Source organism: Microtus pennsylvanicus, chromosome 8 (assembly GCF_037038515.1).
Source record: "Microtus pennsylvanicus isolate mMicPen1 chromosome 8, mMicPen1.hap1, whole genome shotgun sequence".
In the NCBI taxonomy this organism is placed as follows: domain Eukaryota; kingdom Metazoa; phylum Chordata; class Mammalia; order Rodentia; family Cricetidae; genus Microtus; species Microtus pennsylvanicus.
The window spans coordinates 96,049,188-96,069,172 of record NC_134586.1 but is presented as its reverse complement, the minus strand read 5'-3'; the positions used below and the strand labels follow the sequence as shown (position 1 = coordinate 96,069,172).

The 19,985-nt window shown below is 43.5% G+C and overlaps 2 protein-coding genes across 4 annotated transcripts in view; one reads left to right on the top strand and one right to left on the bottom strand.

Moving 5' to 3' along the window:
* The first annotated feature begins 12 nt into the window (after positions 1–12).
* Slc66a3 (solute carrier family 66 member 3) lies at positions 13–11,302 on the top strand. Of its 3 annotated transcripts, XM_075984047.1 has the most exons (8): positions 13–298; positions 2,467–2,549; positions 2,631–2,700; positions 3,918–3,975; positions 5,836–5,956; positions 6,985–7,026; positions 10,814–10,904; positions 10,977–11,302. In XM_075984047.1, exons 1-7 carry the CDS (start codon positions 156–158, stop codon positions 10,867–10,869), a joined length of 573 nt encoding a protein of 190 aa, XP_075840162.1. In that variant the 5' UTR covers positions 13–155; the 3' UTR covers positions 10,870–10,904; positions 10,977–11,302. The 3 variants fall into 3 exon arrangements, with proteins under 3 accessions (XP_075840162.1, XP_075840161.1, XP_075840159.1); XM_075984046.1 differs by having other exon boundaries at positions 10,814–11,302; XM_075984044.1 differs by having other exon boundaries at positions 20–298; positions 9,184–11,302.
* Rock2 (Rho associated coiled-coil containing protein kinase 2) overlaps positions 11,198–19,985 on the bottom strand; it is a 107,082-nt gene continuing 98,294 nt past the window's right edge. Inside the window, exons 33-34 of the mRNA XM_075984048.1 lie at positions 16,055–16,151; positions 11,198–14,353 (exon numbers count right to left, since the gene is read on the bottom strand). Of these exons, the coding sequence (XP_075840163.1) occupies positions 16,067–16,151 (85 nt within the window). The 3' untranslated portion in view covers positions 11,198–14,353; positions 16,055–16,066. The remainder of the gene's footprint in view (positions 14,354–16,054; positions 16,152–19,985) is intronic.

Below are 19,985 nucleotides of genomic sequence, written 5' to 3'. Positions count from 1 at the left end.
ACACCGGGCGGGGCGCACTCGGAGCGCAGCAGCTCGGGGCGTGGTTGGGGCGTCGCCCGGCGGGCTGGAAGGCGGAAGGACTTTGGACCGTGAGCTCCTGGTTCTCACCCACGAGATTCTGCAGCCCCCTGACCCCGCACTCCCGGGATTGCAGTATGGAGGCCGGGCTGCTGTGGTTCTGCAACTGGAGCACGCTGGGCGTTTGCGCCGCACTCAAGCTGCCGCAGATCTACGCGCAGTTGGCGGCGCGCAGTGCGCGGGGCATCAGCCTCCCCAGTTTACTTTTGGAGTTGGCTGGGTAAGGCCCCGGGAGGCCTGCGAATCCGGGAGACCGAGGGTTAACTCGGGGGGCGCGGAGCTGGGAGGCGCTTTCCCGGGCGCTCCCACACACCTCCCTTGCTTCTCCCCAAATCCCGGAAGGTACGAAATGCCTGTGCACGCCCATCTTAGAGATTCTGCGAAGTCACTCGGACCCCCATCCTGTCCTTAGCTATGGCCTTCCAGCCGCGGGCGAAGCCATTTGCACCTACTGTCCCTTAACGACCCTAACCTCACCCGGCACCACCCACATTTTTTTTCCCAGCCTAGAGTCCCTTGCCTGTAAACCAGTGGTTGGGCTGAGATCTGAGTTACAAGATTTGATGATTCCATGTGGGAATGAAGAGGGGGAACGAAGAGGGGGAACTTGGGTAGGCGTTTGGAAGTTGGGCTGGGGTCCAACACGCAGGTTTGGGCAGTGGCTGCTGCAGGAGCCAAGTTATTGGTGACTTTGGCTAAGTAGTTAAGAGTAAGAGGTAAAGTCGTGAAACTTTGGGATAAACAAATTAAATGGGAAACACGTCCCTGAGTCGCGCGATCTTGCACCAGGCACCAGCCCCTCCCCGCTGTCATCCACACCGAGGAGAGCGCCCATCTGATAGGGTGGGCTTCAAGGTGCACCTTTTCAGAGAGCGGGCGGGAGGGTCCCTGGTCCGTTGGCTGCGTAGAACAAGAGTATGTGCATTTCAGAGAGGGAGGGAGGGAGGAAGAGAGGGAGGGAGGAAAGGAGGGAGGGAGGGAGGGAGAGAGAGAGAGAGAGAGGTGATGGGTAAGGCTGGGGTTAGAGGATGCAGGTGTTTTAAGTCAGGAGAGTTAGTTAGTTACTTGGCCTCTGGCATGCTAAGTTCTTCGCGAGCATGAAGCTCAGGCTTCAGGGTGCAGACTGAATAGAAAGCTCTCGGATGCCTACAGAACGCTAACCATCTCCTCCTCTGCCTGTAGCTCCCTCTTTGCTGCCTGGCTTTAAACACGCAAATCCAATCAGAAATCGTCTCAAATCCAACAGCTGACCCCAGCAGCTCTGGTCATGGAAATGTTCCTTGAGATGGTTTTGTAGTCTATCGCGGTACAGATAAAGTAGGCTCTTTCTGGAAATCTCAACTGCCTCTCTCCCTTCGGGCAGTGGGCGGGCAGCTGCCGCTGGTTTCTGTAGTTAGGTTTGGCAGGGTTAAGACCAGCTCGAAGGCCAGAAGGCGTGGGTATGCGGCACCACTGAAACCTGATAGTTATTTATCCCTACTTCTGCCGGCAGTTTACCGCAATAGTTCCCAGTTCGTGTGGTCTTTCCGGAGGTCCTCCTGGAACCCTACATGCATTCCTTTCTTAATCCTCACCGCAGCTTGAGCTGAAGAGTTGTTTTAATCCTGAGCTAGGAACAATAGGGATAGGAGGGCAACCCTGCCTAATCTCAGCTGTCTCCATTTCCACTCCTCCCACCTTCCACTCCTCCCACCTCCCCGCTCCCTTCCCCTAGCATGGCTGGGGGTGGGGGTCACTTCAATTTTGCACCCGCCTGGGCTTTGCTTGGTTGCCTGCTTGACCCTCACCAATCAGACAGGCTCTGAGGCACCCACCACTATCATACAGCCTGCATCCTCCAGGGACTGGACTCCTGCCTTGGGGGCATGGACCCTCTTTGGATTTTGACCTGAGAGCTCCAACTCTAAAATTCTGATTTGAGGGAATTGGTTCTTGGCCAGAGCCTAGCTATTTTAATGACACCGGAGACTTCATGCCTGGTTGATGATTGCTTTACACAGAAACCTTAAAGACCGCAAAGCATTCGTGCATCATCCTCAGGGTACAGGTGTTTGGGTCCCCCTAAAAGCACAGAAGCCAGTCTTCAGGGAGAGAGCCTGAGTTGACATCTTAACCTTGAGTTCTCACATGGTCTTGTCATCTTTAGGCCTTAGTTTCTCCATATGATATGGCAGGCACTGTAGGTGACCCGCAAAGGTGTTTGGCAAAGTACCGACACTCAAGGTCTTTTGGACCTGCTGTCTGGGTCTCTGGCAACATTCCTGAAGGTCTATCCTCAGGGAAGTCACAAGCATGGTGAAGACCGCATGCTCTAGTCTTGGGTAAATGTGCCTGGGGTCTGGCGGGGTCTCAGGGTGGGCTGTGAATATCTACATGTCCTGCCTCCAGGTTCCTGGTCTTCTTTCGTTACCAATGTTACTATGGGAACCCGTTGCTCACCTACCTGGAATACCCCATTCTCATCGCACAAGGTAACTGACAACTCCCCATCCCACCCCCCCCCTTCCCAGCCTAACCTGCTGCTCTGCCCATCTCACGGTCTCTTCTTTCAGACATCATCCTCCTGCTCTTCGTCTTCCACTTCAATGGGAACGTGAAGCAGGCCTTGCCCTACATGGCCGTGTATCCTTCCTGCATCTGAGCTGGACATGGAGGTGGAGGGGGCTAAGGAAAGGGGCTCATGGTGGCATGCAAGAGGCTCTGAATTCTGTCCTCGGCAACAAAAAAAGGGTGGGGGGGATTTGGGGTGTCATTTGCTAATATTCTGCACTGTGAAACAAGATCTTTTTTTTTTTATAGTGAGAGGCCCCAGGATTTGGGTAAGTCTTGACCACAGACTGTCTCAGATTGCTATGAGTTCCTGGCTCAGGTTCCCCTCTCCATTAAAGAAAAAGAGTATAGCTGTGCTCTGAGGTCAGTTTCAAGGGGTTGTGTTTGCCTTCCTCTCTCCTGGTAGGTGAGGATGGCTTGAGCTTCTGATCCCCCAGCCTCCGCCTCCCAGACGCTGGGATTACAGGCATGCCCCCACTACATTCGCAAAGAGAATGTTTTAGTAGAGTGCAGCTAGATGCCAGCCATTGTTGTGGGTCATCTCTAGTTTAATCCCTTCACCAGTTTAATGTAACCATTGTTTTCAGCCACCTTTGGTGTTCTTCTGTATGCAGATAGCATATGGGATATGGACCGGGCAGGGAATAAAACCCCGAGGCAAGGCAGCGGTTAGTAACTTGTTCCTGCCAGCCACTCCTGCCCTGACTATGGCTCCCTTCAGCCCTCATGGTTTGATATTTCTGCTCTGGTTGGGCTCTTTTGTTTCTATTCATTGAATCAGGAGTCCTGCACAGGTCAGATGGAAAATGGTTCCTCTCCTTGCCTACCATTGCACACCCCAACTACTGTGCTTTTACAACAGAATTAGTGGGAAAGGGGTGCGGATCCACAAAAAGGTCACACACAGCTCTCCGGTTTTGCAGAACACCTCTCCTTTGCATGCTCGAACCTTTCTTGTAAGCGCTTAATTTTGATGATGCATTAGAGAAGTCTGCACAGTCAGGAAACCAGCATTGTAGCTACAGCCGTATGAATCACAGTTCGTGAACACAGATCTGTGCGTTTTCTCCCATAATTTGCTTCCGTTCTTTTGAACTCAGAACAGATGTTCACATGCAACCCCTTAGCATCTTTTCCAAACTGGACACCGTCCAGCAGAGCAGTCCCCACCCCTTTACATAGACTTCTGTGTCACCCTCTGTGGTCTAGCTTGGCCTGTATAGGACAAGAAGGGAGGGGTGGGTGGGGCTGTCAGTGACTCCCTGCTGGGTCCCTTAGCACTTGGCCAGATTTGTGTCATCCTGGTTCATCCTCAGCCTGCAGAAATGGATCATCGACCTGGCCATGGTAAGTGGTGCCCCTAACAGAGGGAAACTGAAAAAGTAGGTACCTTCTTTTTGCCCCCGATCGCTTTAGAGCAGTGTTTCTCACCTTCCTCATATTGTGGTGACCCCCAACCATAAAATTATTTTCACTGCTGCTCCATAACTGTCGTTTTCCTACTGTTATGAATTGTAATCTAAGTATCCGTGCTCTCCCTTGGTCTCAGGTGGCTCCTGTGAATAGGTCGTTAGCTATCCCAAGGGATAGAGACCCACAGGTTGAGAACCACTGCTTTAGAGCGTGGGGTTTCACCCACGTTTTGCAGCTATGTTGAGGAGGATGAAAAGGCAATGTCAGCCAAATATTAAGACATTATTTTTGAAAGGTTTGGGGCTCAAGGGGAACACTAAGGTCAACTCCCCCCTTTTATTTGTGTGTGGGGGTGGGGATGCATGCAGAGATTTGTAAGCCATCTTCTTCCATCTTGTGGGTTTCGGGGACTGAATTTAGGTCATCAGGCCCCACAGCTATCTTCCCCACCCACTGAGCCACCTTGCCATCCCTGACAGTTTTAAGATAACCTTCCCGTTTTCCTCCCACTCTGACTCCTCCCTCAGTCCCCCTACAAGCGCTCACTGTGCACCTGCTCTCTGGTAGACACATGCAGCTGATGCACATCCCTGCCTGCAGTGGACTGTTTTGTGGGACAACACGATGCTCTCCCTTCAGTGTGCGCTGACACTACCAGGGTTCTCTTATGGCCTGCTCCCAGACCACCCCCTTGATCTCAAAGTTGGTTTTTTTCTTGAAAAGCGAACATGTCACTAACTTGTCCATTTGGCTGGCTATACCTAAGCCACTTATGGTGTCCCTCCCCACCACACTAAGCTGGTCCTGCCACCTTCCTTTGCTTTATCCAGCACCCCAATTTCTCAAGAGCTTCCTTTTTCACAGCATTCCTTGCTTGGGTCTAGGCTTCCTGTAGGTCATCTGTGCCCAGCTCCCATTGTGACTTTTGTCTGTTTAAGCCTGGCAAAGGCATTGCTCCCTCCTCTGCCCAGATACACTCTGACACTCCTTTCTTGGCGATTCTTTCCCATGTAGCTCCATCTCCCACCCATAAGAACTTCTGGAGGCCAGCCAGGTGCCCACACAAGGAGGAAGCAGAGCCTGTGAAAGGTCCTGTGACTTGTCACTCATTTGAAAGCCAGCAGTCAGGCCCCATGCCTCTCATCTCTGAAGTTTCACTACAGATCAGGATCTCTATAGCACTCACTTGATTCTCTCGCCTGGCTTTCAAACACACCACTTTCTGTGGCCCTTCCTAACTTTATCTCCCTGACTTCTGAATGCTGCTCATGCCATTCTACCCAGCCTAGATGACTGTAGTGGTCTCCCTCTGGCCTGAGCAGTGAGCATGATGGGCTGACAGCCAATTTGCCAGGCTTTCTTGTCTGAGAGATAACAGACAAGAATGAGGAACAGTTTGGAAGTTGGTCTATTTAGCCACAGGCTGGGATACACCATACCTATTCTGGGGAGAGAGTATGGGGAGAGAGTAGAAGGCAGGGTGCATCTGCAGCCAGGCCAGTTCATGCCCTACCAGAGAGGCAGATGAGGGTCATCCTTCACCAAATTGAAGTTTCAAACCTTGGCACATTGGAGACTTCTAGTCTTGAAAGTTTGGCTTAAAAGGCAGTGTATCCGGGCTAATGCAATGACTCAGTGGTTAAAGGTGCTTGCTGTCCAGCCTGATGACCTGAGTTCAATTCCCAGGGCCACAGAACTAGCTTTCACAAGCTTTGCCACTTCTCTAGAGAATAAACTGTGTTTACAAAGGAACTGCATCCACTCCTCTGTCCTCTCACTTTTTTTCCACAACAGAACTTATGCACTGTCATCAGCGCGGCCAGTAAGTTTGCCCAGCTCCAGTATCTGTGGAAGGTGCAGGACTCGGAAGCTGTGAGTGCACTGTCCTGGGGCCTCTCTGCCTACACCTGTGCAAGTAAGGCCACCACTCTCCAGGGACATCAAGAGTCTTCTTTTGTGTACTAATACTTTTACAATTAACTATGCAACAGAGCCTGCTAAGGAAAGAAAGGTACCCCTGTGTATAAGGGGCCGTAATACAGACTGTGGCTTCAACTGCCACCCAGAGTCCTGTTCACTACAGAGAAAGGAGCTAACAAAAGAACTCTGGTTAGACAGGAAGAATTTATCTTCTTCAAGTCTTAGTTTTATTAATTGTGAAAAATGGGGTGGAGTTCAATGCTTAAAGAATTTCTGCCAAATGTGGTAATGTGTGCCTTTAATCCCAGTGCTCAGTATTCGAGGCAGGTGGGGCTCTGGGATTCCAGAACTGCCAGTGACACACAATAAGACCTTGTCCCAATTTTGCATAATTTTAAAAACATTATTTTTGTTTAATTTTATGCATATGGTGTTTTACACCTAAATTTATGTATGTGTACCACAGGCATGCCTGGTGCCCTTGGAGGCCAGAAAGGGGTCAGATTCTCTGTGACTGGGGTTATGTGCTTCCACATGGGTGCTGGGAAGTGATCCCAGTTCCTCTGGAAAAGCAACCAGTGCTCTTAACCATTGAGTCATCTCTCCAGCCTATTTACACACACACACACACACACACACACACACACACACACACACACACACACTTTAATTAGTGGGAGCCTTTCTTCAAGTAAAATAACTGGAAGCTCAATATGCAAATGACACTTGAGATTGTTTTTGTTGTTTTGAGGGAGGGGTGAGCACAAGGAGGGACGGGAGCTCTCCCAGGTAGTGCTGCGCTACTGTTAGAAATGCTTCTTAGAGAAGCTCCTACAGACTGGGCCAGGGCCAGGGTGTATGGCTGCTCATTAGAGGTTTACACAATACAGCATTAACAAGGGTCCCCTATCAAAGTCATTCAAGAAGTTAATGTATATTATGTAGTAAAATTGAAAGGAATGAGCTAAATAGAAATACAAAATGTGTGAGAAGTTACATATTGCTATGAATTTTCTTTTACAGCACGAATAATAACAACTTTAATGACCACCAATGATTTCACAAGTAAGCAAAACTTCCTTTTGACTTTCTGGGTTTTGCTTTCTTTTGTTTTTGTGTGTGTGTGTGGGGGGGGTAACTTTGGTCTAACATAGAACCTATCATAAGGCTTAACAGACCCACTTAGTTCAATTGGGCTATGGATTCAGAGGACAAAGCATTAGTCTTCAACAGTGACTATCTCTATTATGCATCCACTCCTTGCAGTCCATGGGGAGAAATATGCCCATGGGAGTCAGTTCTCGTCTTGGAGTTTCTACTTCAACAAGGAAACTGGACAGGACTCCCACAATTAACTGTTGAAGTATGCTGTGAAATGGGTTTTCAGAGTAGGGCAGCTGGGTGTGGTGGCTTGCATCTATAATCCTGTATACTGAGACAGGTAAGGCAAAAGAGCCAAACAAGCCGGGGAGACCCGGTCTCTAAAACAAGAGACACCAGCAGGGTGGGTGGCTGAGGTGCCCTTCCTACTCTGTGGGAGCAGAGAGAGTCATCTGCCAAGTGAGGCCTTCAGTGCTGAATAAAGGTCTGATCAGAGAACACATGTGACCAGGAGCAAAGAAGGTGCCAGGGCTGGCCACACTGGGCTGGCCACACTGAGCAGTGAGGCTGGCAGGGGCCAGAGAAGTCAGAACTGCAGACATACCTTTGAGTAGTAAGACACCTCCAACTATGTTTTAAAGCAGGGCTCATGTAGTGCCATTTGCTACATGCTCATACAGGAAGGTAGACAGGGGTGTGTGTGTGCAAACACCGAGAAGCTGAGAGAAGAAAATACTTTGGTTAACTGAACAAGAGTTTATCCCTTACGCTCTTTTCAACTTCCAACACAGCATCTTTGAAAAGTGAAGAAACAGAAACCTATCCAATGACTATTAGAAAATGTCCTCAGCTGCGTGGTAGCGGTGCTCGCCTTTAATCCCAGTACTCGGGAGGCAGAGACAGGCGGATCTCTGTGAATTCGAGGCCAGCTTGGTTTACAGTGCTAGTTCCAAAGCTACAGAGTAACCCTGTTTCAAAAAGCCAAAAATGTCCTCAACACTAAGCTTTTTATTGAGAAAGCAAGCTTCAGAAGAGTGAAGTCCCTTTGGGAGGTTTATCAGCTCTGACTTCAGTGGCGGGATAAAAAAGGAGACAGACCTAAGTCTCCTCCATGGGACTTGAGTTCACAGGAGGGAGACGAGTGTAATTAAAAAGCAGAGGGCCCACATATAAAAAGTTTATATTTAAAAGACCAAGAATGCTCCCACTGCAGTCTGTACTTGTCACCACTGTTCTGAGTGACTCGCTTTTAGAAACAGCATGGCCAGCCGGGCCTGTGGTAGCACACACCTGTAACCCCAGCACTCGGGCAGAGGCAGGCTGATTTCTGTTTGAGGCTAGCCTGATTACGTAAAAAGTTCCAGGACAGCCAAGAGCTACATAAAGAGATCCTGTCCAAAATAAAAGGTGTGGCTAGTACGCTGTTTGTATTTTACCATTACAAAGACATCTCAAAAGTCGGGTGGGGCTGCAGTTCATTTCATAAAGTGGCTTCCCATGCATGTGGGGAGCCCTGGCTTCAATCCTGAACACAGAAATCAGGAGTTTAAAGTCACTGTCAGCTAGAGTCAGAGAGACCCTGTCATAAAACAAACACAGTCTCCAAGGGCATGTCAACGCCCTTGTTCTGTCTGTCGGTCACTTTTTCATGGTCACTTATTATGTACCGACATAATAAGTGTACCGACCCGGGGCTGTTTTCTCAGGAATACTTTCATGTGATGTGGAGTCTTGGCTGTGCCACCCAGGTTGGCTTTTCCCTTGAGCCTCTAGCCTCTCATGGGTCCACAGGCAGGGTCCACCATATTTTACTAGAACGGTCTTTGTAGAAAGCAGCATTCTGAGACACCTATGTCTTCACGATGTAAGTAAAGTGGTCTTGCACGTCTTAGCCAGAATCACATTACTTCAATGAAGCAGCAAGGACGCATGGCCAAACGCCCAGGTGGGCACTTCTGCAGGGAAGCCCTTTCCCAGGAAATGTCTGAAAGCAATCTTGTTCTGAGTCTCATGATCTAATCATTTCGTTTGGGGTTAGGGCAAACCTTATGTAGGCTTCTACTGAAAGCAGTCTAATGTTGTTTGCTTTTTTTTAATGTTGGAACTTTCTTTTTATTTCAGTTCTTACCCGTTTTGTGATCATGTTGGCTTTAAATATATGGGTAACAGTAACAGTACTGCACTACCGGAAGCCTGTTACCAAAGCTGAATGATGGATGTATTCCTTCTACACACAGTGGACTTCAAATAACTCAACCAGGGGATGCACCGTTGCTTTCCATTGCTACATTTAAAGTCTTTTACTAGTTAATCATATCAAAAACTTTAAATCAGACTTGAAAAGCTTCTTAGCTGGATATGGAGGTGCAAACTTACAATCTAGCACTTGGGAGTTTGAGGTAGCTTGTGCTACATGGCAGATGGGACTCAGAGAAGGAAAAAGCCACTTGTTTAAAACTGCCCATTTCCTTGCCCTGCACCCAGATTGTGGCAGGGTGTGTGTGTGTGTGTGTGTGTGTGTGTGTGAGAGAGAGAGAGAGAGAGAGAGAGAGAGAGAGAGAGAGAGAGAGAGAGAGAGAGAGAGAGAGAGAGAGAAGGGTCCACTATGTAGCCAGCTACCCTTCAACTTTTGATCCTCCTTCCTCGTCTTTTGAGCAGCAAGAATGCTGGACTACAGAGGGAACCGACCACACCTGGCTTGACACCTGCAATGGTGGATGCTGCCCAAGAAACCCTTAAAGTCATGACTAAGTTCTTTTAGAGTCTTAAATAGTTTTCCCACAAGAAGTGGGGTCTGCTTAGTCACACCTGGGCAGTTTAACCCTTCCATGACCAAGGGCTTGGCCTTGTATGTCATAAAGCACTGTAACATCCCTTCAAGGCAAGCAAGGCTATCAGAGTGCTCCCACACTTCACAGTGTGCCTTAAGAAGTTCCAGAAAGAACTCTGATCTCTGTTTAGGTGAGGAAATCTCGATGGCCTTCCAGATTTAAGCACAATGCAGTTTTTTTTTTTTTTTAAAGAAAGTGCTGTACCTCACAGTTACATTGCTGGAACTTAGTACAGGTTTTAGCTACTGCAAGATATGCATTAAAAAGTGTTGCAAAGTCATACCCAATTCTTGGGTATTTTATTCTTACTAAAGTAATGTATCTTAAGCACTGTTCACAGTACTTCCTCTGATGTTTTATAAACCTGACACTTAAAAGTACACTTTCTTATATGTGCATATCATTATTCTGCCATACTGTCAGTAATGATGTTTACTGGAAAATGCTTAGTTTCTTGTATAAAATAAGACTTTCATTTGTTGAATTCCACTGATCTTAACTGTCATGAATTTTCAGTTATGTAGGTAAAGCTCCTCAATAAGCTAATCTTGTTAGGACGATTGCCCTAGACCCAGGAGAGAAATTTTACATCTAAACATAAACCATCCTATTGTTATTTCAACCAGTGTCAGAAAACAAAACCCAAGTTCATCTCTCACACACTGATAATCAGACCATTAGTTTAATATAAATTATGGTCTTATCCCAACAGAGTTTTAGGTATATTCAAACAGCACTTTTATTTTACCACTGCTTACAGTACTTCTTTTAAATAAAGAAAAAAAACTTCCCCTTTTGCAGGCCAAGCTGGTCTCAAACTCAGCTTTCTGCCTCCACCTGTTCAGCAAATCCCACCTCTGGAGGGAACACCTGGGTGACTGTAGCCACCTCACATGCTCTACCATCTTTCAAACCGACAGTCCTGAAAGGCAGACACGGTCTCCAGATGAGTTTATTCACAGAATACCCAACCTGAGACCAAAGGACGGCCAGTGCTTACCAAGGAAGCACCTTCTAGATGAGTTTATTCACAGAATACCCAACCTGAGACCAAAGGACGGCCAGTGCTTACCAAGGAAGCACCTTCTAGAAGACGCCGACCACTCACTATTTTCAGACAGAAAGGCACCCTGTGTCCTCTACCCTCCCCACCTGGAACCAGATATGTGAGTCTGCAAGCCCACAGTGACTCAGGGGCAGAAGCGTTCCTCTTTGATGACATCACCCCACCTTCTATCAGCACCCTTTAGAGAGACACATTAAGAAGCTGCAGCACTGCACAACTACTGCACAGGAAAAGATGCTTACATTTAGGTTCTTTTATTTATTTTTCTTAAACAAAAAGCAGGCATAAAAATACAATTACATTACTACAAAGATGCAACAAAAATAAAAATAAATCAAGAGGGTATGATTTTTTTTTTTGTTCAGGGGGACGGCTGATCAAAGATGACTCTCTAAATCATGCAGTTTATAACTTATTACAATTCTAAACAAAAGTCACCACAGGGAAGGGAACAAGGCAAGACCCCAGGGCACAACACTCAGCACTGTCACACAGCGCTTGTCAAAGTGCTTTAACATTGGCTGTGGCACCTCCACGAGCCAGGGGAGCTGAAGCCATCTTCAGGCAGGAAAGGAGAATCAGTAGCAGTCAAGGGGCCTGAGAGCTCGGAGGCTACTTGTTCTACTTGGGGTTTCGGCATGCTGCTCTGAGCATCTCTGTAAGGTAAGTTGGTGTCTGAGATTCTTCACATCACCCCGGGAATCCTAACAGACTGATGGCAGCAGCAGCAGGAACCTCAAGCACTTCTCACCAGATCTACACATGAACTGATGCAGAGCCTCCTCTAGGATCCATGGCCTCCCAAAGGTCGGCCAGAAACACCAGCCTTTCCTTGGGATTACCAGCTCACTCATCCTTTTAACTGGGGCGTTTGAAACTTTCAACTGAACTTTTTTTTTGCTTCTCTAAAAGCAATGCTTAAAAATTAATTTTACATTAATTTTCATCAGTAATACCGGAACTTAGTTTTTCTTTTACTTCTGTTTTTATTTCCACAAAGCAAAAGTGTCCAACCAAGGAAACTTGGTATTCCTTTCTTTTAGATCCCAATTGGAAGTATTTATGGCTCTGAGACAAATTGAATAAAGGAAGCAACATTTGCTCTGATAACCATTTATCTAGAAGGTTTGGGAGCCTCAAGAAAAAGCAAGACTGGCACAAAATTAGGCTGCTCTTGTAATGACCATTGGGCTGGGAAGAAAACTGGCAGGTGTGTGCACTGACGTGCATGCAAATGACAACAGGGAAAAACAAATCCCTTCTGACTTCTCTAAGGTCAGCTTTTTTACTCAAAATTCTGTTACTTGGACAAACGACCTTATAAATCCTTATGTTAAATCTCTCCATGGAGAGGTTTTTTTGCCCCTCAGAATGTTTTATTCCCCTGAATCCTTCACATTAATTGCCTCGTACAGTTGCATCACACCATGATTCTCCAATCTCTAATACATATATACACGCACAGCATTCAAAATTTAAACTCCTGCCCTTTTTACTCAAATACTTCAATTATTCATTTGTAAACTTGACATTATTTCACCTTAATAAAGTTTATTAAAAATATATATATATACTCTCCAATTCAGAATAGGATAGAACCTCCCATAGTGTAACAAAATCTTTATATAAAATATTAATTCAGTCTCCTTTTAAACAACTCTAATGAATGGAAATAGTTCTTCTATATAAATTTTATATATTTTCATTTTTAAATCTGAAGAGAAAGGGAGGGAAGGAGGGAGGGAGGAAGGGAGGGAGAGAGGGAAGCTGTGTTCTCAACCAGAGCTACAGAGCACAGCTTGCTTCCAGAGAAATGGCATGCACATCTATTAAGAAATGGAACGAAAGATGCAGCTGGGCCACCTGAAGGTCACAGGATTGGGATTTAGTATACCAGTAGGCCAAAGGCCACTATCCCATAATAAAATCTATGAGGATCGAACTTTTTACAACATTTCTACACTGACCCCAGAGGGAAACAATGAAAACCGTCTCCTGGCTTCACTGAAATAGGCAAACATTTCAATATCATATTGAACTTTGCATATGTACAGAGCCTGATGCTGCCCACTGCTACACTCTGCTGTGGGGTGAAGCACACTTACCTGGGCCCACAGCACAACAGGACCTATCCTGCCTGTTCTCTAACCTCAGCAGCATTTAACAATGAGAATCAAAGTAAGCGCTTTTGAGGCTGCCTCTTCCCAAATAATCAAAGCTGATATACCACCATACAGTTGTTTGTTTCAGGATCATATTTAAATATTAAAATATATATACAATACATGTTAGTTTTCTTAATATTTGAGACAATTTTTGAATCTTAAATGAAAATGTGAAAAACTGCCTTTACCATAAATAAAAATGTATCTGGGGTAACCAGCAAGTTCAAAGCAAAGGCGATAGTTTGTAGTGACAGATTAGCTGAAGCCTGTAAAAAGGGATGAAATAATAACAGATGTACATCACACGCGTTGGTTCCAATGTAACCCGTTATTGTTTCTATGACAGACACAACTACTGTGTAAGAGTGCACTATTTTTCCCACAGAGCGAGCTGCAGCCTAAGAGCTGGTAAACACTTGTTCTTTCTTGTCTTAAATATTGAAAAGGGCTGAGATTTGGGGGGCAGGGAAGAAATTAAATTAAGGCATTCAAAAATGGATAAAGTTGTCTACCACAGGCATTAGGAAACTGGAATAATTAACTTCAAACTTCTTATTACAGTTAACTGTTTACACAAACATGCATCTCCTATCAGGTACATGGATGAAGAATATAAATTCCAACAGTATGGCTTTATACAAGTGCATAGTTGCAACTGAAGTAATGATATCTGATTAATGTGTATAAAAAATAAAATGGTAAGTTAAAAATACCTTCTTGCAGTATACAGTACAATGTGCTTTTATGTGTGGTGTGTGTGTATATATATGAGGCTCAACTCATATGTACATACATACATGAACACAACATCATGGTCACTTCTTAAAGATGCAGTCAGCATCACTGTAGTGGGATCCATTCCCAAATTCTTTTGGCCGATGTGCCGGTGGAAACCCTCTGTTGAATCCAAAATGTGATTTCTTTAAGCTCTTCTCAACCTTTCTGTGCAATGTAGTGTGACTGCCAAGAGCTTGCAAGTCTTGAAGAGTTGCATGACACCTTTACTCACCAATCACAGCCCAGAAAACTTCTCCATGATGTAAAATGATTTCAGGGGAAACATGTTTGTGTGTGTGTGTGTGTGTGTGTGTGTGTGTGTGTGTGTGTGTGTGTGTGTGTGTGTCTCAGTAGAATACAGCTTTTTAGTTAAGTTTTGAGACATCATATTTCAGTCTTCTGGCTGGAAGAATACGATCACCTAAATAACTGCTTTCATAGAAGGCAGTTAGCTAGAAAAAAAGGAAAATAATGTTAGTTGATACATCCAAGTTAAGAGAAATCAAATTCCCTGAAAAAACATTTTACTTTTATCATTAAACTACAGTCTCTGTATTTCTAACACTCAATTCATGCATCAACATACTTAATTCTATTACTTTACTTAGTTTTAGGTACATGCAATTACATTCTTTATAAATAAATGGACTTTCTAAGACCCATATCGGCCATAAACATTTAATGCAGTTAATCAGTTATATTAGGGTTAAAACACTGTGCTAAAGCAGTGGTTCTCAACCTGTGAACAATGACCACTCTGGCAAACCTCTATCTCCAAGAATATTTACAATTCATAACAGTAGCAAAATTGCAATTATCAAGTAGCTACAAAAATAATTTTATGGTCGGGGGTCACCACAGCATGAGAACCACTATACTACAAGGATCTTATTTGAGCACTGATTTACTAGCTGCCTTATATAGCCAAAAAAGCAGGATTTCTGGACAGGCTTTACATAGTTAGTTACAGGACCTCAAGTCACATTTTCCATATCTATAAAATAGGAATAAAGGGCTAGACTCTAGCCTCTAGAGTATAGCTCAGGGGTAGAACACTTGTCTAGCAAGCCCAAGGCCCTGGGTTCCACTCTCCCCTGCCACAAAACAAAACAACGCTAAAAGGGGAACAAATACACTGTAGTGTGTGTGTATAAAGACAGTCACAAGCCTATATACAGAGGTCACAACACAGTATCACATGATCTAAGTACATGCCATCACAACATGCTCAGTTAAGACAAATAGTTGCCTACTTGAAGATTTAAAGTCATGAGGTTTAACTTTCTTTCAGTCTTGTTATTAATTAAGGAAACCATTCTGAACACTTTTCCATCCTCTGAGGCAAGGTCTCACTTGCACTGGTATGGACCTCACAAGCCTTGTCTCAGCCTGTTGAGTGGGAACTGCGGCCTCGCATATTGCAATGACAAGGTCTCATGCAACCTAGACTAGCCTCAAATTCACTATGTAGCTCAAAGATAACCTTGAATTTGCCATTTCTTGGCTCCCCACTGCTCAAGTGCTGGGATTACAAGTGTGCCAAAATGTCTGGCTTTACATTTCTTAAAAGCACAGAACTGTTCACAGCATGTCACTCATATTCTTATTTTAGCAAGGGTAGTATTAAATTCTTGCAAACATTTCATTGTATTGCAAAGAAAAATCAGAAAGATACATCACTGAATTTATTCGATTTATAGAGTTTTTATGGTTTTAATTCTTGTAAGTTAGAAAGAAGAAAGGAGAAGGAAGGAGAAAGAATGAATGAAGGAGAAAGAATGCTATGTTCACAAACTAGTCTGAGACTGAAAACACTGTTAAGTTTTAATACTCTGTATACAGCTTCTTTGGAATGAACCAACGGTACCAGAGTTTTTTTCTTTTTTTATTTCTCCATACTTAACTTGAAAGATAAAATATTTTAATTTCAACAATACTGAAAATTGATAGCCAATAAAGAATCTGAACATAGCATTTCACTTACATTTGCTATGGAAATTCTAGTTAGAAATATTTCTGAAAACTACTTTTTAATCATATCCTACTAAAAACATTATAAAATTTCAAAACTAGTTCAAAAAAAGAAAAGAAAGTCCAAGTGCAAACCACATGCACTACATGGAAGTACTAAGAACTCATTCATTTTGATTTACCCATTTATTTCTTCAGAAATCAAAAACATCGTCATCATCATCACCATCAACATCATCAAATGACCAATCCCAGTCTTTAAATGCCAAATCAAGCAATCTGTAACAGGAGGTTGGCAAGTTTATAGCTCTGATCTTTACAGACTGCAGAACGTAGAGAGTACTACAGCTGGAGTGTGCTGAGTACTAGAAGTTTTCCTTGTGTGGTGGTGCACGCCTTTAATCCCAGCACTGTGAGTTAAAGGCCAGCCTGACAGACAGAGTGAGTTCCAGGGCAGCCAGGGCTACACAGGGAAACCCTGTCTCAGGTAGTAGGGGGGAGGGGGAGGAAGGGGTGTCCCTTCAGGAGCAGCATAGCCAACAGTTCCAATGGAAACATCCAGTAAATTTTTTCTTTAGGTGTGGGCAGGTGTGAACATGCTGACTGGGCACAATGAAGAAGGGCTCTCTGGGGGAACCCAAAACAGATACTACTTGGGCTAAGAATATAATTTGCCCTTTACACTGATTCCTACTGTCCAGATAAAGATGTAGCTACACTGATTTTCAGTTTGAGAAGTATAAAACAAACTACATTATCAGTTGACAGTTGCCATTTCCTGTTGCTTAATAAATTACACCATAAAAGATAAAACTTTGGAAGAGATCAACAAGGGGAACACAGATCTCTCAACTCTTGAATGACCCCCTACCTGCTGAGTGGCTCACCAACAGCTATGTTCTAATATGGAAACCAGGGCAGAGAAAACATGGAAGAGGCACTGTCCATGTAACTCGCTAAATGAATTGGACATAAAACAGGAAGATGAATCGTGTCTTTTTAATTAGAAATCTTAATTAACACACTACTCTTCCTTCAGATTATATAAACCTTTAGCTTTTTAAAAATTAAGCTCATTTATTTATTGTATGTGTGCATACATACAACATGGAAGTTGCCTGAAGGTCAGAGAACAATTGTGGGAATAATTTCTCTACTACCATGTGGGTCCAAGGTATGGTGCCTTTACCCAATAAGTAGGTTATCTCTTCACCCTTGATCTGTTTCTTCCTACTAAATAATCTATACTGAAACACTTATCACCTTAAGACTGGGGGTTGGGGGAACTTTAATTATTCCTAACTATGATGCTCATGAATTTTTGCCAAGAAACTTTCTGGTCCCCAAGGTTATATCTGTGAATACCAGTCAGTGGCTTTGAACTTGAGTGTGTATAACTTACCCAGTAATCTCAGACCTCATTCTTAGATCTGGATATGATTTGCAGAAGTAGAAAGGTCTCATTATTTGCATGTTTAAATAAACTGAATAATTTTTTATTCTGTTTTTGCTTTTTTCAGACAAAGTCTTATGCAGCCTAGGCTGGCCTCAAGCTTACTGTATAGACCAGGCTTAGCCTTGAACTCCTGATCCTCCTGCCTCTGCTTCGCAAATTGTAACATTACAGGCATGCACTACCATACCCAAGTTTTACTTGGTACTCATGTTTGCATGAGTGCTCTTACTCTCTGGGCCATTTCCCAGTCCCCCAGTGTTGCAAATTTATATTAAAACTATAAATACTAGGTTATTTGTGCAATTATGTCCTTAAAACATCTCTTCATTTTCTTCCACTCAGTCACCTAATTCTGGTTATTTCTACTTAAAAATCTTTATTAAACTTTTTCTTCTACACATTTTTTTTTTACTATCAGTACTCAGTTTATACGTAAGTCATTGAGAAACTGGCATTAAAACAATTATGTGAGAAATCGGTATTAAAACAAGTCAAAGTTCTTTGCAAAAATCTATCCTTTTTAATTGGATCCAGGCTTGCTCTCCAGCATCACATTACCACTGTTACTGTCTGTTACTCTGTCCTTCCCCAGTCTCAGCACAACATAACATTGCAGATAAAAAGTACGGCTTTAATTTAACTTAAACTCAGTAAGGTTGAGTCTTTCTTTTTGTAGAGACAGGGTCTTGCTATGTAGTCCTTGAACTCAGATCTGCTTGCCTCTGCCTCCGAAGTGCTGGATTAAAGACGTGTACCACCTGACCAAGAACACACTCTAAAAGTAGCACTTCCAAACCATCTTTAAACTGGCCATTTCTGCTTACGTCATTGTCAAACAGTAGACTTTACAGCTACGAGTGCAGACATTGAGTCTAGATTATTTGGACCTAAACACCTGGTCCTTGGGCACATGGTCTTTCTGATGCACTTAGGAGGCAGAAAAGGCAGGTCTGTCTAGATATGACCCCTAGATCTATCTGTTGGAAATTGATCCCCAGGTGGCAGTGTTGAAGAGCAGGCCCTTAGGAGGACATTTCAGTCATTTCAGAGATGAGTGGGTTCCTTGGGGATAGTTCTGTTATACAAAGCAAACTTTCTCCGCTCATGAAGCCCTCTGCCAAGTTATGGTGCAAGAAGCCTTCAGTGGATGCTAGTGCCATGCTGCTTAGATGTCCTAGCCTCCAGAACTAAATAAACCTATACTTTTTAATGTTACCCAATTAGATATAAAGAGTATAAGCACAGAAGACAGAGATAAAGTATTAATTAAAACAGCATTTATGCATTAACAGTTGTACAATATTAATAATAAAAACTTAATTTTTAGACATTTTATACAAAATGGACTTCTGTGTTTGTCTCTCAATTCTTTTTAAGGTTTTTAAGTAAGATTTATTTATTTTCTTTTTTTGTAAAAACAAACCCTGGGCCTGGGGTTATATGCAGCTGTTAGCCACTTGAAGCAGGTGCTATGAGCTAACTTCCTCTCTAAGAGTAGTAGTTGTAACTGCTGAGCAACCTCTCTATCCTCCTTTAGAGACCTTTGTTTTGGCCTCTTCTTAACTGCTGTTATCTCCCCCAACACTCTGTGTGCTCATTCATATTCCTAAATCCAACCTGCTCAGTGCGTACCTTTTGAGAGCCTTTAGCTTAATTACTATCATGTAGTCAGTATTTTACATTAATATTTCTTTTGTTTTGAGACAAGATCTTACTATGTAGCCCTGACTGCCCTGGAATTCACTCTGTGGACCAGGCTGGCCTCAAATTCTCAGAGATACACCTGCCTCTGCCTCCCAAGTTCTGGGATTAAAGGTGTGTGCCACCATGCCCAGCTAATTTTATCATATTTCACACACAAAATATCCAACCATTTTGCTACTGAAACACCAAATCTACTTTTGTCATTCTAAATTATTTCCTGGAGATATTACTTCCAGAAGTTTCATATGAGAAGTCTGATAACAAAAGCAAAACACATTATCAATTATATACTGAAGGTCCTGTGTTAGGCAACAAAGCAGCTGAAATCAGATCTCTGACCAACCTAAGATTCTGTCCATCAGCTAACCAAACCTTCATCTCCAATGGAAAGCCATGTTTACAAATGTCTCGTACCTAATAAGCCAAGAAACTGTACTTCTGAATCCCAATGTAATGTGACTTCAGTCAGTGAAGCCATATAAAATGGTTTCAGCATTTCTCTATATCAAGATCACCCTTGACACTTCAGTTCCAAGCAGTGCCCATGTCACTCAGCATTGCATCTCAAGCTGAACTGTATTGCTTTTTAAAACACACTGTTTTGCACTAATCAATGTAAATTAAAATTGAAACTGCTTTCAGTTCTGCTTCTCAGATTATCTAACTAAAAAAAGTTTGTAACGTGTGTGTGCACCTAATACGTAAACATCTGTGTATAATCTTAATGCCATTTTTCAAATCACTAATTAGTCCATGTGCTTATTAAGGATGAAAATAGCATGATTATATACAAAAGTAATAAAATTTAGATTTTGGTTGAATTTAATATCTGTAACTTCAAAAATATATTTTTTTAGTCACATCAGAGAATAAGACATATACACTGTAAGTTTAAAATATTTGGTTTCCAATGATTCATTAAAATATCAAGAAAAGGAAAATCATAATTATCC